Raw genomic sequence first — 16,146 nt, 5'->3', positions numbered from 1 at the left:
TCTACCATTAAAACTATGGACTGTTCAGATCTTTGTAAGTGGGCAAACTAACTAAATCAGCAGGGGATCAAATACTTATTTCCTTACTGCACATTGTGTTTCTGTATTGGGTTATAGTACATTTGATAAAAGGTCAATTTTAACCACAATCATTAAATATGATCTATATTCTTCCCACATATAATTTGTAGCATTGAGGCACATGTACTGCAAATTGGCCCAGTTATAATTCAAGATCCAAACATATGGATTTATGTTAGTTTTAACGTATGAAAGCCTTGAAGGTTAATAGGGGAGACTAGTCATCTGGTCGTCAGGTGTGAACTTTAAAAACAGACGGAAACTGCCGACGCCCACCTGCCTGTAAAAGCCTCTGCACCCACCTGTAAATATCATCAGCATATTATATTATTACACAATGGACCAATTAGTGGTGCAAAGTTTTATGGGAAGCTCTTTTTAGGTCTTTTCGAAACTTCAGTGAGGGTATGCAGGACAACAACTTTGATGGCAGAATTCCCCTGGAGCGGGCCCCCCTTATTCAATTATTGCTTCCTTCTGTGGCCTTGTGTTGTACGTTATATACTGAATATGGCCCGGAAAGGCTGTTGTCAGAAATTGGGACTCACACAAGGGACTCTAGTGGAAACCTGTCAACTGGACAAACCAACAGCAATAAAAATAACTTTGACCAAATAACGTAACGGAACAGCAATGTCAGCAATTTATGTCAAATTTTTCAGTTGCCTCAAAACTTTCTTAAATCGTACACTGTGGAAACTTCTTTTCAACCAAATTGTTACAGGAGTGAGGAACGTTGTTGTGCTCCTTTCCCATTCTGTGCATCAAGTCAGAAACCAATTTAAGCATTCTGCAAACAGTACATTAAAAAAGACATTCATAAAAGGCCCTCAGAAAACATCGCTTTTTCTCAAATTAGTGTCCTTTCTTCAACTGTCGGTATACCCTCTTCAAATCCCACAACCACTCTCAGTGAAGCTCACAAATGAGGCAATTAAATTCAGGGTTTCAAACTCCTTTGAACTACACCTTCTGTCTGAATCCTTTATTATTCCTACTGATGGTTCTCAAAGCTCATCAGAGCCATTAAGTACCTTGGGCTCCCTTTTTAAAAGAGACCACCAGCCCGGTCTTTTCTGTCATTCAGTTCCTGAGGGAGAGGGTAAGTGAGAGACAGAGGGAAATGAATTTTTTAGCAAGTGAAATGCCTCCTGTCTGTGATTCTTCTGTTGGAGGGAAATTTCCCAAGTGTTTTCAAAAAAGGGATTAGTGCTCTGGACTGCGCTCGTTCCAATTCCCTGTCCTGTCCTATCTAATCTAATCTCTTCTCTTCTCATGCCTATGTGTTTGGTAGGCTAGGCGTGGATCAAGCTGACTGAGATCCAATTAGCATCTAACACCATCTGACACTGTACATGTGCTTCTTTCATGCAAGAAATTGTCCGTTAGCTCAGGTACTTTTTTTTAAATTCTAAAAACATTGGTATTCCTTAAATACATTGAAGTCACTTTATGTGAAGTCTGATAGGTTTAAAGGGCCAACGGTGCCACTTTATTCAACCAAGGAACAAATGATGGGCTAATGAATTGTGGTTATCAGGGAGCACGGAGGGAGATAAAAAAAAAAGTCCAGAGGACATTTGTAACCAGATAAAAGGATTTCACAGCTTCTATGCTGATCCAATTTATTGCTGCCCTGAGTAACACTAAGGTTAGGTGGCATTTCATAGACATATCCTACCTATGTGCTAACAGATAGCATTTATTCAGAGCTTCACTGATTCCTTCGCAAATTTTCCTTTGATGTTCTCATGACATGTCATTAAAAGTAAGGCGCTCTCTGTGACATACCCTTTCTATTTTCACACGTTCACAGTTAACCTGGAGGCAAACATTTAATATGGATGCAGATTTAAAAATACACCTTAGTTTACATCCTCTTTTATTTAGTACTGATGAAAGGGGTTGGTTGGCATTGCACTTTCCTACAGAAGAAGACATCCAGGTTATTTCTCGGCTTTAGTGAATAGAAGATCTCCGTTGTGCAATATGCATACTGATGTGTGATGGAGAGGGTTTGCAGAGAAATGGCTTTGCTAGATGTGTCCCTAGTGCCTATAGCGTGGATACTGTACATAGGCTATAATCGTTGTGGAAAAAGTTGACCCAGGTTTTAGTGTATTTCTGATTGACTGCTTTTTAAAATCAAACTGAAAAGAATGACGAGACTGCATTTTGAGAGCGATTGTTGGTCAAAGACTAGGATACAATAGTATGTGATTTAAATGATATGCCATCAGCATTTTTATGCTCCACCGCCCATCTACCCTTTGCAGTTTTCAATTGAGTACCAGAACTGCTAACATTCAAAAATAATTTATTTCAGAAATGTACTGTGATCATATATTCATTCAGATTCTGCATGATAAGCGTTTGTTGCGTACAATGAAATCACCGCACAGAGAAGAAAAAAAAAAAGTAGATGACATTTTTTTCAGTTTTTTTACTATGAAAACTAGGAACACACCACTGAGTCTTCACTATAGCGTTATGAGTGCGCCTGGTGTGGCGTTACTCCAGGCAGGTTTACAGATGCTGCAGGACAATCTCTTTATAACCAGACACACAGTGAATGATCTGTAAAGCTTACGCACGAGAAGTGTAATCACACGCACACATGCACACGCACACACGCATTAGCATTTGGGACAATACAGTCACACCTGAATAGTACAGCGTGGTTGATTACACAAAGGGGAAAGAGGTGAGGCAAACCGATGACATCATCTCTTGGCGCAGGCTCAGCTCTGCCCCGTGATTGTGAGCAGTGACAGAGAAGAGTTATACCAGCAGGGAAGGAAAAAGGAGAGAAAAAAGGTAGTTTCTTATGAAAATCTCCCCTTTACATTTCAGCAGATCGAGCAGCTGTGCCCAAATGTGACTGTCTACTTTTGACAGTTTTAACCTTCTACCTTTGTTCTTTCGAAGCACTTCAGTAGACATATGCAGAATGAGACTTGCATGAGTATATTTGAGCCAGCAAAGGGTGAAAAACAATATGGATTGTGAATGCAAATAATTCACAGCCCACGTCTGTCAGGATTTAAAGAAGGCTCCCGTAGTGCGAGGCCAGCCATCACAATGCTGCAGTCAAGGGCACCGTCAGCAGTCCAGTAGCAATTGGTGCCAGATATTATAAATAAGTGTTTCTCTGTCAAGGCATCTTTGATCCACTGTAACACACTCACAAAAAGACTTAAACACTTCCACTTTAACAGATATACACTCATTTCATATATCTGCAGGATCCTTCAGGCATGGCACAGTCATTGACATTTGACCTGCCGCGTCCAGCTTGTCCATTTTTCATAGTGTTTGTGTGTGCTGTAGGCCAGAGAGCCATTTCCATGGAAACCTATGATTTTTTCCTCAATGTCCGCTTAAAACTCTCCCAACCAACACATTAAAATATGTTCGATTTGGCATGAATTTCCACATCCATGTCTGTCTTTTATAAGTTCCTCTTTTTTCTTGTTTTTACATCAAGTTTATAAACTGTCCAAGGAAACAATTGTCCTTCCACGTCGACAATATGGCTCCATCACATATTGTTATTTCAGTCTCCATCAATGCACACGCTGCCTTGACTTGATTTAGTCTTTTAGGTACATCTACTATATATATACTGTATATATATATTTATATGTGTGATTCAAAGATTCTTGTGACTTTGTACAGAATCAAAGAGATTACCATGTGAATGTTTTCAAAGAAAAGTAACAAAAAAAGGAGGAAATAAAGGCATGCTAATAGTTCAAATAGCAAAAATAAAAGTGAATAGATGATGCAGAGACTATTTTATCAGAGAAATCTAAACTGGCACACTTCCACACATTAAACAATAAAAGAAAAGTGTTGCAAAACAAGCTCTAAGCGTTGTTCCGCAAGTTTCCAGGCTGAGAAATAACACGTAGACAAAGCAATGAGAAGAAAGAAAAGCGAGAAATGACGTGACTGGGAGAACTGCGCATATCGGTGTACTCCTTCGTAAGATGGGAAGATTTTTCCAGAAAAGTCCTTTACAGCATATTTCACACAAAAGAAGAGAAGCCAGCGATTGGGGCCCGCGAGCCAGGGGCTAGGCTGCTGGGGGGCCTGTAGAGGGTGCTGTGCTGGCTGGGGGGGTTGGAGCTCTGCTGGGAGGGGGTGGGAGTCCGACTACCTTTGGACCTGAACAGGCTGCCTTGGCCCTGGGGATGAACTTGGGGCGGGCCCTGAGGCTGGCCCTGGGCCTGCTGAGGCTGGGGGCTAGGGGAACTGAGCTGGGGGGGCAGTGGAGGTAGAGGAGGCAGTGGCGGGGGGGCGCAGTGGTCCGGGTCCCCCGACTCGGACTCAGTGTAGCTGTAGGCCTGAGCCCGGGATATGCCTTTCTGTTGGCGGCGCCAGGAGTTGTAGTAGGTGGGGTCGCTGATGTAGTGGTTGACGAAGGAGTGGGTCTTCTGGCGGTTGGGGTCCACTTCGTACTCACTGTCGCTGCCCTGTGGAGGAGAGAGAATAAAGAGGAGACAGTGATATATTGAGTTATAAGATCTGACTGCAGTGTTTCCATGGGGAGCAGTTAGAGAAGCTGAGGCCATAAATGTAAATGGACATGAAGTTATTGAATTATTCTGAGCAAAGTCATCAATTCACAATCAGCACTGTCTATACTACACACACACACACACACACACACACACACACAGACACAGACACACACACACACACACACACACACACACACACACACACACACACACACACACACACACACACACACACACACACACATGCAGACACACTCACACCACAGCACGAGAACACATGGACACTAAAAACGGTCAAAGCATGATTTACGGATGGATGACTTGTTAGTGAAGCGTGCATTGTAAACGGACCATCGACACATAATGGCACAGGTCCATTTATTTTCAGGACTTAATCACTATGATCTAAGATCTTTGTATCCACACCATGCCAGCAAGGCGGGGTTTGGTGTTGTGCAGCACATCTGAGGGAGAGGATTGGATGGGGACCGGAAGTATAAACCAGTCACCTATCAGGCTACAAACATTCAAAGCAGGCAGCCACAGGAACCTCACCAAATGCAGTGGAAGTGTATGTAGGCCACCTGTCCCATATGAAAACACCAGCGCCTCCTATGGGTGAACAAAACAATGGGTTTTACAGTACATCACCATAACAGAATGATTCAAATGGCCCAGTCATGATGATGATAGTGTCATAGATATGTTATACATGTGTATATATATTTTGGTTCTTTGAGCCATTCTGGGTGAATGGTATGAACAACTTTAAAATAAAAAGCAACATGCATTCCACAACATCCAACCTGTGATTTTAGCAGTTCATAGGGAGAGGAATGGGATCTATCTTCATCATTCTTTAAATCAGTTTAAATTCCCTATGAAACATCTGTAAAGGAATGACAATAATCTTCAGGACATTTTGTCATTGACCCCCCGCCTTAATGCAGGCAGGGCTAGAAACGCCATTGCATTCACGTTAAGAAACATTACGCGTGTCAAACTCAGAGCCATGTGATCGTTGAACACTTGGTGGGGATTTCTCTCGGTCAGCAAATTGCACTGAATGGACAGTCATCCTGTGATTAATCACCTGAACACCAAGAACTCATGCAGAGACGACTCAGGGAAATTATCCAGTTCCAATTTTGGCAAAGATGAGGCTTGTAGTATAATTCCGGTCTAAAGTAAAGCAGGGAAGGCTGCTGCTTTTCAGAACATGATGCTGATAGTTGTGACTGTCTCAATGTTCTTGGCTTCCTCTCAGCTCTCATGCTAATCGCTTTCAAGCCTCCCATATAGAAACATGGCTGTTGGCATGCAGCAGAAGGATACACTCAGGAAAAGGCTCCTCTGCTGGATATTGCACAGCACATATGTGATACATATGGCAGGAGGCTCAGATTTCTCCCAGCCTCAAAATGATGCACGTCCCCTATGCCAGACCCCTATATAAAGACTTTTCTCCTCTAGAGTTTATAAATGTCCAAACAGACGATGCTTGTTTTGGATATCCTGCTTATTGGATCTTCATTGGTTCTAAACTAAGGAAATGGATCCCCTTTAGGTTCATTTTTCCACAAACTAATCAAAAGCAAAGTGTGTCTCAAATCTCTCAATGATTATACTTTCTCTTTGTTTACATTTTTGTATATTGTTGTTCCCTTCACTAAGGAGAGCAGGGGTATGCCAGCATCAGTGGCTTTCCGTGTGTGTTGTCCACTGGTAATGTTGTTACCCAGTTGTAAACACTTGAGGCCAACCAACATTGAAAAGCATTCCAGTCATGCCAGTGTTTAGCAACACAACAACACAATAACAAGATCCATTCGCAGTGGTCCAACAGGACATGCCGATCCACTTCAAGTGGTATTGCCTCACTGTGAAAGAATTAACGCTGCAATGAGAGATTCACCACTCTGGTTGTCAGTGTGTGGTAGTGATAATAAGCGGACCAAGTGTTGACACAGTGCATTGCGACCCTCTCCTGCCTGGCTGTGGAGTTGGTGCAACAGATGTTCTGACCCTTTAATGTCTGACATACAAGAATAAACTGCTGCAATCTGTCCCTCTGTTGGTTCATCAGCAGTCTTTAATAGAAATAACTCAATGATCCAATTGGGGAATCTACAGTGGAGATACTTAACAATTTGCCTGTGGGACGGCACGGCCTGTGAAACGGCTCCCTACTCCGACTCATTACGAGCTAATTACCAGAGCTGAATGCTGTGAAAGGAGCAGACTTACGGCATGAAATGCAGCATTGCACCTCAGCCTCTAGGGAACCGTCTCACTTATGCACGGAAATGTGTAAGACAGACACATAGCAGCCTGCCAGAGACAATTATTAAACATTTTCTCATCGTTACGATGTTAAATTAGGCAGCGAGACAGATTAAGACATCTATCTAATTAACTGGTGAACCCTCTTGCCAGTAGTTTATTTTATCAGCAGCAAATTAAAGTTGCCCTGTGTTCCTGATTATGATGTTAACATCGTAGGAGGGAGATCAATGTAGGAGGGGGAAGTAAACAACCATTGAGGGGCTGAAATCACTATTTGGTGTAGATAAGTCGTTCATTATTGGCAAATATGGCAGGTGTTGAGATGACCTTTGTCATAACCTTTGACCTAGTTTGACCTTTGACCTCCCTCATTCTAGAGAGAGTTCAAGTGAAAATGGCAAATGCAGTCATATCAAGCTAGTCTTGTTTTTAATCTGTCCTAAGTTGTTGAAAACATTTTAAAATATATTTTATAAGTAAGAATTCACCTTCCGAATGTTTATATAAGGTTCAAAAGGTTCAAAGGTTTTATTTGTCATATGCACAGCAGATACAGCGTATATGTTGGCAATGAAAATGTTATATCCCAGGCTCCTCCAACAACTCAACATACATAGTGCAAAAATTTGACAAGAAGAGTATGAGACTGAAAAAACAATCTCCAAGCAAGCATGGCCCCCATCCCCCCCACACACTAAAATGAATGCTTACCCCAATACCTCAGAGTGGGTCAGTCCTTTGTCCTCTAGTTATGGATTATTGCAAAAGGGGGGGGGGGGCTGTCTATGTCACTCTCATTGATGAAGTGAACACAGCAGGGGGCCCGGGAGACAAAGACAGTATATGTGGGGCTCGAGGGGGATTTAAAATATCCGGAGACAGTCACATTTTTTTGAGCTTGCAGACATTTCTGTGTAGAAAAAAAAGATTAGAGTGGAGGAAGAACAGGAAGGGGAAAATGTGTTTTTGGCATACTGTGTAGTCTGCTGCATCAAAGTTAAGTTGTATTCTGTCATCATCAAGGCATATAGAACTCCAGAAGGGCTCCAAACACCTCTCCCTGCTTATAATGTGTGAGGCTTCAATCAGAACAACTATGATAAAGGGATTTGAGATTGTTTTGGGCTTTAGTGATGTCCCAGACTGGAGGATTTAAATAGGAGTAATGTGAGCATGTGCTTTGTTCTGTTTCTCTTCTCTCTTTTTTTTTTTTTTTACATTTGTCATTTTTCCGTACGCTAAGAGAATATATTTGGGTTAATTCTTATTTAAACTTTTGTCTGCCGTTTCTGTCTCTTACCCTCTTCTGTTACAGGCAGCTTAAAAGTATTATAATACTATTTACAGTGGTCATAATTTTATTTTATTCTGGGTTGTGACATCATTCTTCAGACTGGGCCAGTCAAAACAAAGTGGTGCGTTGTCACTAGAGACAATCCAAACATTACTCAAAGTATTCTCAGTTGAGCTCAAACCAAAGAAGCTCCAGTAGCCAGAGACAGGGAGTGGGAAGGTGGAGAGAGACAGAGTATGATAGACGGAGGCAGAGAGTGAGAAAAAAGCATGAAACAGAAAGCAGACATTTTCATTTGTCTCCCACGGAATGCCACTCAGCAGAGAGAGCATGATCTATAATCCGTATGTGACTCAGACATGAGATCATCCATCTTTGACCAGTTTGGGCCTTAAATGACACACAAAGGCAGAGCCAGCCTCGCAGAGTGAGAAAGCATATACGCTTAATGGAAAAAGTCAATATGTGACTACCTGCAGGGGAGCAGATCAGTAATGGTGGCCTTGTTGCCTTGCCAAGTCAATGTGAGCTCTCCAAATCCCCTCTTGAGGAGGAGTACAATAGTCAACTTATACCTGCTGGCGGAGCCTCCGGGGATTACAGAGGACAGACAGCACAATGTCATACAGATAGTTCAGAGTTATCCTCTGAATAAAACTTCAAAGAGCATTCCTGGATTTTTTTCAAAACACCATTGGGTGCTGATACAGTGGCCTGTCGGGGGCATGGCGGAGGTAACAGGCAGGGCTCTGTGTGGTGTATCAAAGCCAACGTCAGCACCTCAGACGTGTGGTGTGGCAACAGGCGGGCGTCCCCCTCAGACTGAGGGGGCGGGCACTGCATTAAGGCCATGTTTGACAATACACAAGTGCGAACGGTAGATATGTCAGACAGGTGATGAAATGATGAAATGATTAATACGAGGGAATGTTATCGTGCTGCGAAAGGTCCTGTCCGTAATGATTCATTGCAGGGAGATTTTCATTTGATCTTGAAATGGGGCTCAGGGTCCGATAAAGCCAGGTGGGGAGAGATTTCTGGCTGCGGAATTCACACTGGGGAAGCATCTAGCCCAGAGATGTCCCGAGATCATTTGAGAAATGCCTGGAGTAAAAGAATTTGTAGATAAAGAGAACACTGAAGGAGGCCTTGAAAGCATGGGAATTCAGGACCATTTATCCCCCACCCCACCCCCCCCTGACGCTTTCATCTGACAACGATCAAAACCAGACTGCAAGATGGTTCCCCCCAAACCACAGAGAGCCGGGGAGGGACGACATAAGCAAAAAAAAAAAAAAAAAAGTGCATTTAAGACATAGGAGAAAAACAAACCAGATAAAAGAACATGTCAGGATAAAGGAAAATCCTGAAATGAAAAAAAAAGTCAGGCAATTTAGAAACATGAGGCTGGGTGGCACACACACTGATCAATGGACAGACAGAAAGAGACGGAGAGAAAGCCACAGTTTATAGACTGCTCTCACTTACTGGGTAAAAGCAGTTTGGGAAATGCTCGAGAAGAGATTGTAGCATCAGTGTCCATCTATCAGTCCTGACAGTCTTCTTAGAATACTTTAAATATGAATCCAAAACTATGATATGTTTCTACCTGTGACTCTAGGCTGGGCTCTGCTACAGTAGAAATTAGTAAAACCAGAAGTTTTCCACAGAGATTATTCTTCTAAATTTGGCCTGACTTACAGAGAGCTCGGTAGGAAAAGAGAGGCTGCAGCGGCTCCTTCCAATAAGTAACCGTCTCTAAAATAAACTTTGCAGAGTGCATGTGCCCTTCGCGCCTTACATAACTCGTGCTGGGGCTGAGTGCAGAGGCCTGGATCGCAGGTGAATGTTCCCAGAGTGACATTCTCCACAGGTCAGTGCCTGGTCTAAAAACTGCTTTGCCGCCGTTGAGCAGAGTCATTAATCTCTCATCTTTCCTTGTGCATTACTGTAGCTATATCTTATGACCTCTGCAGGCCCATCTGCGCTCAGGTGAATGACAGGGAAAAGACACCATGTGGACAGTACGAACTGACACAGTACAGCCCACGATGCAAAGCTGAATTCCAGAGGAATTCAAGGAGATGCCACACACACAGACAGGTATAAACACATGAGAAATACACACTTAATGCAGATGGACGGGGAACATTTGACACAGAGAGACCATACAAGACATAGTATAAACAACAAGGGTTGCTACTGCACCTGCGAGTCAGAGATTTCGGAGGGTTTCTCCGTCAGGCTGCTGCTCTCTGCGGGGATCAGGTCATTGTACTTTGTGCTGACATCTTCGTCTGAGTAGTGTAAGCTGCCTGGGCTGGGCCTAGGAGGAGACCTAGGCAAAGATAAATACAGACCGTGAGAATAATTCAGATAATTGTTGCACTGCAGAATTGTGTAGACCCTTTTATTGTTTTAATGTAAGTTCATTCCAGTTTTGTAGTTGTTGCCGTCATTCCTGTGTGATAGGTAAAAAGTAACGAGTTGCAGACACACTTCCTTGTTCTGCTTTGACCTACTATACGTGTACTAATTGTTGGGCAAAGTGTACCTGCGCACTAAGGTATTATTTCAGACATTTCTGGTGCACCTCAAAATAAAGATAGCTGGACATTTTTGCTAATGCTAAATCTTTGCTACTATTGCGCAATAATAACTCTACATACAGAAATCATGTCTCTTAGTATTTCAACAGCTGTGCAATGTTTTGGCAATTCAGCAGCATTCACATTCACAGAACTGTTACTCAAGCTGGACTTCCTGTATTAGATTTTAATGTCTCACCAGTACCTAAAAGCTACACCCCCTTAAAAACACTGCAATTTAATTTTGAATAAGACCAAAAGTTGTTGAGTTTAAACTTTATTGTATGCGGGAATTATACTGAAGCCCTTTCTGTTAACAAAGCCTATTAGTTAGTCTAGTCATCCCTGATTCATGGTAATGACACTTCAGAAGGCGCTTCCTCTCCAGTTCACATGTATCACTGTCTGACTGTGTGTAGGAGTGCAGCCTGATGAGAATCATGGGATACTCATGAGATGGCTCCCTAAAGCCTCTCTTCTGGATTGAATAATTCCCCCTCATTCAGTGCTCATTGTGGGCTGTGGTATGTCAAACTGCCGGGCCCTTGTGACTAAAGTCTGAACTTGGTGCTGAAGGGGTCATCATACAACTCTGGCTCTGCTCTGGCAAATGTTATTAGATCCTACATGAAAGATTGTGCTGATAAAAGTGCTACTGGAATACTGCGGGATCAAATATTTAGATGTATGTTTAGAGAGGGTAAGTGATACTACGGAGCAAAGGGAGGAGAATCAGGCAGAGAGGTGTTGAGCGATCTTAAAAGCTGAGAAAAAGGAGGAATGAGAAAAATGAGGGCAAAGAAAGATGAAAAACTGGAAAAACTTTTCCTTAAATGGTGTGCTCTAGCCAAGCGTTCTTTAAGTAAATACGAGAGAAAAAAGCTTCTCTGTACTTTCCACTGTCGCCAGTCCTGCTAAACAAACACCCATCTGTTTCTGCTGATTGGTGTAGGTTTGGCAGAGACCGCTCGGACACACTGACTCCTGTTGACTTTCCCGCCATAGTGTCGGCCGCCACTCACTGCCAGTGGAGCTGCTGCTGCTGCACACACACAGCCGATTTACACGTCTGAACCACATTAGCATTTTTCCAAATAAATAAATTCTGAAAGCATTTTAAAAATGTTGTGGGTAAATTCCAGCTGTCACGAGGGCTGGCGTTTCGAGTGTGGTGTGGATAAAATGGAAAACTCCTCTGGGAAATTACAAAGCAAACTGTAATTCAATTATGCTCAATGAGCTATATTAAACTCAAGTCAATTCACTTAACTTGAGTGGAGGAGTGAAACGTGTACAAAGACCTACTTATATACGTTGTAGTAGAATGTCTGCTAATTTGTGTCGTATCTCTGGGTTTGTTTGAGGATGTAGGGTTTAAGTGTCAGTCTATGCAGATATGTTACGACTTTGCTGGGGGATGTGGGATGTGTTTAAGTTATCTTATTAGTAATGAAAAGAGGGCACAATATTGATCTAGAGCTAGGTGCACTATGTGAGCTGTAATGGCTGGATGAAATGCATGCTGATGGGGTGTGTATAAATGTATATGCATGTTCGGTTTTACAAATCTATAATCAAATCTATTTGTTTCTCTTTCGTCCTTGCTTTGGTATGACTGTAAAATGATTAGGTTCAAAGATTCAAAGTTTGCAATGTCATATGCACATAAGCTACAGTGTATAACTGGCAATGAAAATTAAGTCCCAAGCCCCTCCAACAATGCAACATAGTTCTATAAGACATAAAACAATAAAACAAACAATGCAATTAAAATAGTGCAAGCAGAAGTCTATATACACGCACATATAATATGATATATACAATAACATAATGTACAATGAAATATTGTACATTCAAAATAAATTGAATACTTTTTATTACAGTAATACAAATGTGGATAAATAAATTGCAAGATGCAAAACAGATGAATGCTTGGTGGGATTCACCTTATTAAGGACATATTTTCTTTACTTTGTGCACTACTCTTGTTTTAAAATGTTCTCTTTGTTGTTTTTATTAGCATTTATATGAATAAAACTGTCAGCAAATGATGCATTTAGGGTTATAATTGCAGTAATGATAGTATTTATCAATAAAGGTAACGATATCAAGAATAACAGTTTGACACATTGTAATACTTGATTAATAACTGAAACTAAAACATTATTTTTAATACTTTGAAGTGAGTTACTAAACTAACAGGTGGCATATTGTGGCAAGATAAACATTTTAGAATTAATCCACATGTACTAGTATTTAAAATGATGGTTTAAAGTAAAATCACAAGGACACATTCTTTCTAAGATGAAGTCCAACTTAGAAAATGTTACAACCAAATTTGAATCACAGCTTGGAATTCCAATCTGCACTTATTCTCCAAGGACTCTCTAGTGTAACCTTTACCAACCCTCATTCCTCTGCAGTCCTTACAGCGATCCGCCCCCCCCCCCCCCCACCCTTATAACACAGTCATACAAAGAGCTGGAGCCAGTGTGAAGAAATGCAATTGGGAGGCCAGTGAGACATTATGATAAATTGCCTGTTTAAAAACATTGAGAAAGCTCAGCCCACTCTCACCTCTTCTCCTTGACTCTCATACGCGGGTAAGTGAGGCGTGAATTATTTATCAGCTCTCTCACTTGGATAGAGAAGGCTCCACTTAATCCTCTCGCAGCAAAATTCAGTCAGCAGTACGTCGGGTAAGAAACAAGGACCAGGGGGTGAAATCAAATCCGCCCCTGGTCTATACTCATTATCAGGCTCTCCTCTTGCTAGTCGCCTGTAGGGACTCATTAACATGTCTGAAGTGTTCGAGAGCTTTGTCATTCAACAGTGCTTAAAACCATGTTAATCTACACTGAATTACTTCACCGAGACCTCCTTAAAACCCAAAACAGTGCGTCAAAGTAAGTTTCAAACTAATGAAAGAGAGCGATACAATGCCATACGGGAATAATGGTGTTAATCCCATCCCTCTTTATCATAGAGGCAGTAAAACATTGATCATCTGGGTGTTGAAGCTCAAATTGGAAACACATTTGGACTCCAGCGTTTGGGTTTATGTGCTGTCAGATTGCTAATGTTTTACATCAACCGTAGGAGGACATGATACCTTAGGGTCCGTGTCCACATGGAGTATTTTTCAGAAGAAGACAAAAAGGTGCTGGCAGGGCACGTTACATCCAAAAACATTTCCCAGAGCTCTTTTATTGTTTCAAGGAAGAGGATATATCGATAACGTATCGGTAACCGTCGTTGTACGATAAACTAGCATGGGTTTTATCATCTGTTTGTGCTACAATACTGTACATATTTTTGACAATGTATTTTCACTATATACACAACCAGGATATTCTTGCTCTCACACTTTGTAAATGAGGTTTTGACTTCACTGGACAACAGCCATATAGCCAGGGATAGAGCTAAAACTAAAAAACTAAATCCAAGCTTTTCATGGAATTTCTGCAGTGACGTCTCGGTGTTTATCTAAAGAATGAAATACTTTAAACTATGGGCGTTTGAAGTGGTCGGAGCATCGTTCCCTACACTGCTACCGTACATATGGCAGCCCACTGACCCCAACACAAGGATGGGTCAAATGCAGATTGTAAAGTTTCCCTCTGTGGGATGATTAAGGGTATATTCTTTTTCTTCTTCTTCTTTTGTCGGCAAGCGCTCGGTTCTCATTGGAATCGATTCAAAAAATATGCTCGCTCAGAAAAAGGCGGTTTGTGTACATGGGCCCTAAATTGTTTATTGTTAACCAGAATCGACAATGTGCTGTGGAACAGATAATTCAAACACTATTCTAAGTCTTTATTCGAACCTCTTTACAGTGCTAACAATGCATATTGACAATTCAAGTGGTGACAGATTAAGTTGTCAGCCCCGCAAATTGAACTGCATTGGCTTCCCTGCGATTGTAATTGAATTTGCCGTCATGCATATTGACCCTTTTGTAAGACTTTAGAAAAATGCTTTCTGTGCAGAGAATCCTTTTGTACCTGAAACCAAACATAACTGGCATTTGCTGTCCGACACCGCGCTGAATCACAATGAATGCTGCAGGATTAAGAATGTTTGATTCGTGATCCGGGCATCAGGCGGAGGACTTCATCGTGTCTTTGGTATTCCGAGACTGGAGATCAAGTTGTGGCATTAATCTATAATCGGGGGGGGGGGGGGGCTCAGTTGTTGGAATTTGGGTTCCTTCGCTTAGGCTGAGTTCAAAGAGCACCGAGTCTGAAAGTACATCTGTGCATTCTTTCATTCCCCTGCCTCCCCCCCTTCAAGCCAAGATACATAATAGGAAGCTGCCTGGAAGCCCCTCAAAGATGTGGAGCTGCTTTGATCCGTCCTCAATGCCACACTCAGATACACACCTTCAAAAACGAATTTCTCTCACATTTTCATACACAAAACAATTTATGGACATGCATGCTCACACAGAGGAGGTTAATTATTTTCGCTGCAACATCAGAGTGCACCTGGCACCCCAAAATCAAATCTGCCACACTCCTTTCAACTGTCCTATTATTGGTGTAATGCAAATTATTCAAAATTTGACTTATGACAGTCCCTGCAGGTGTCAGGCAGAGTGATTGGCTTAAAACAAGTTCATGTTCTCAACATACTGCGTGTTACAGCTGGGATTCACTGAAATAGAGCAGCATCATTAAATCCTTAGTGAGTCTTTTTATAGGAAGCGGAGAAAAAGCTGTAGATGAGGATTTGTCAGGAAGAAGAGAGCTAAAAATGAATTTGGATTTGAGGTAAAGATTCTGTGGATAAGCCAATTATAACGCCATATGGCTCATTCACATTGACCTGAAATTAAGCTTCTTGTTTAATTATAATCTGCACTTTAAATTGTCTTGGTTTACAAGCTGCGTAAATCCCTCACCTGGTGTAGACACCGTTCTTCCGGCAGAAAGAGTTTTTCACAGACAGCCTTCGGTTGTTGAGTTCCAGAGCGGGGAAGCGGCCTTCGTCGAGACTGACCATGTCTCCGTGGGTCAGCGCGTTACAGTTGGAGTTGTTTCCTGGACACACGTACAGAGACACTGTGTGACCACAGGCCAGATGGACACGCAGGTTAGTGCACGGGTGGATGAATGGGGCTAAGCTATGACTTGTGGCTAAGTGAGTGGACAAAATTAGGAGTAAGGAAGGATGAAAAATAGACGGATGATTAAATATAACTGTTGCAAATGGAAATAAGGGAGTAATGATTGTGACTAAAGTCTAAAGTGTTTGGGGGAGGTTTTCATGAGGAAATGATGTCAGTTGCATGTCTTTCAGGTCTTAAAATGTGAACCACTCAAAAAACATATTCCTTCCAGAGCTGTATGTAATATAAACTGTAAAGCTG

At 41.9% G+C, this 16,146-nt stretch overlaps 1 protein-coding gene across 6 annotated transcripts in view; it reads right to left on the bottom strand.

The window, feature by feature from the left end:
* Positions 1–2,417: 2,417 nt before the first annotated feature.
* sdk2b (sidekick cell adhesion molecule 2b) overlaps positions 2,418–16,146 on the bottom strand; it is a 253,938-nt gene continuing 240,209 nt past the window's right edge. For 2 of the 6 annotated variants that reach the window (XM_063894111.1, XM_063894113.1), the window contains exons 43-46: positions 15,679–15,838; positions 10,396–10,525; positions 5,163–5,219; positions 2,418–4,559 (exon numbers count right to left, since the gene is read on the bottom strand). In XM_063894111.1, the coding sequence (XP_063750181.1) occupies positions 4,113–4,559; positions 5,163–5,219; positions 10,396–10,525; positions 15,679–15,838 (794 nt within the window). In that variant the 3' untranslated portion in view covers positions 2,418–4,112. The remainder of the gene's footprint in view (positions 4,560–5,162; positions 5,220–10,395; positions 10,526–15,678; positions 15,839–16,146) is intronic. The other 4 variants (XM_063894116.1, XM_063894117.1, XM_063894112.1 and 1 more) reach the window with 3 other exon arrangements.

This window comes from Eleginops maclovinus, chromosome 10 (assembly GCF_036324505.1).
Source record: "Eleginops maclovinus isolate JMC-PN-2008 ecotype Puerto Natales chromosome 10, JC_Emac_rtc_rv5, whole genome shotgun sequence".
Lineage (NCBI taxonomy): Eukaryota > Metazoa > Chordata > Actinopteri > Perciformes > Eleginopidae > Eleginops > Eleginops maclovinus.
Note: the sequence above shows the minus strand (reverse complement) of the source record. Positions and strands in the feature narration are given on the sequence as shown.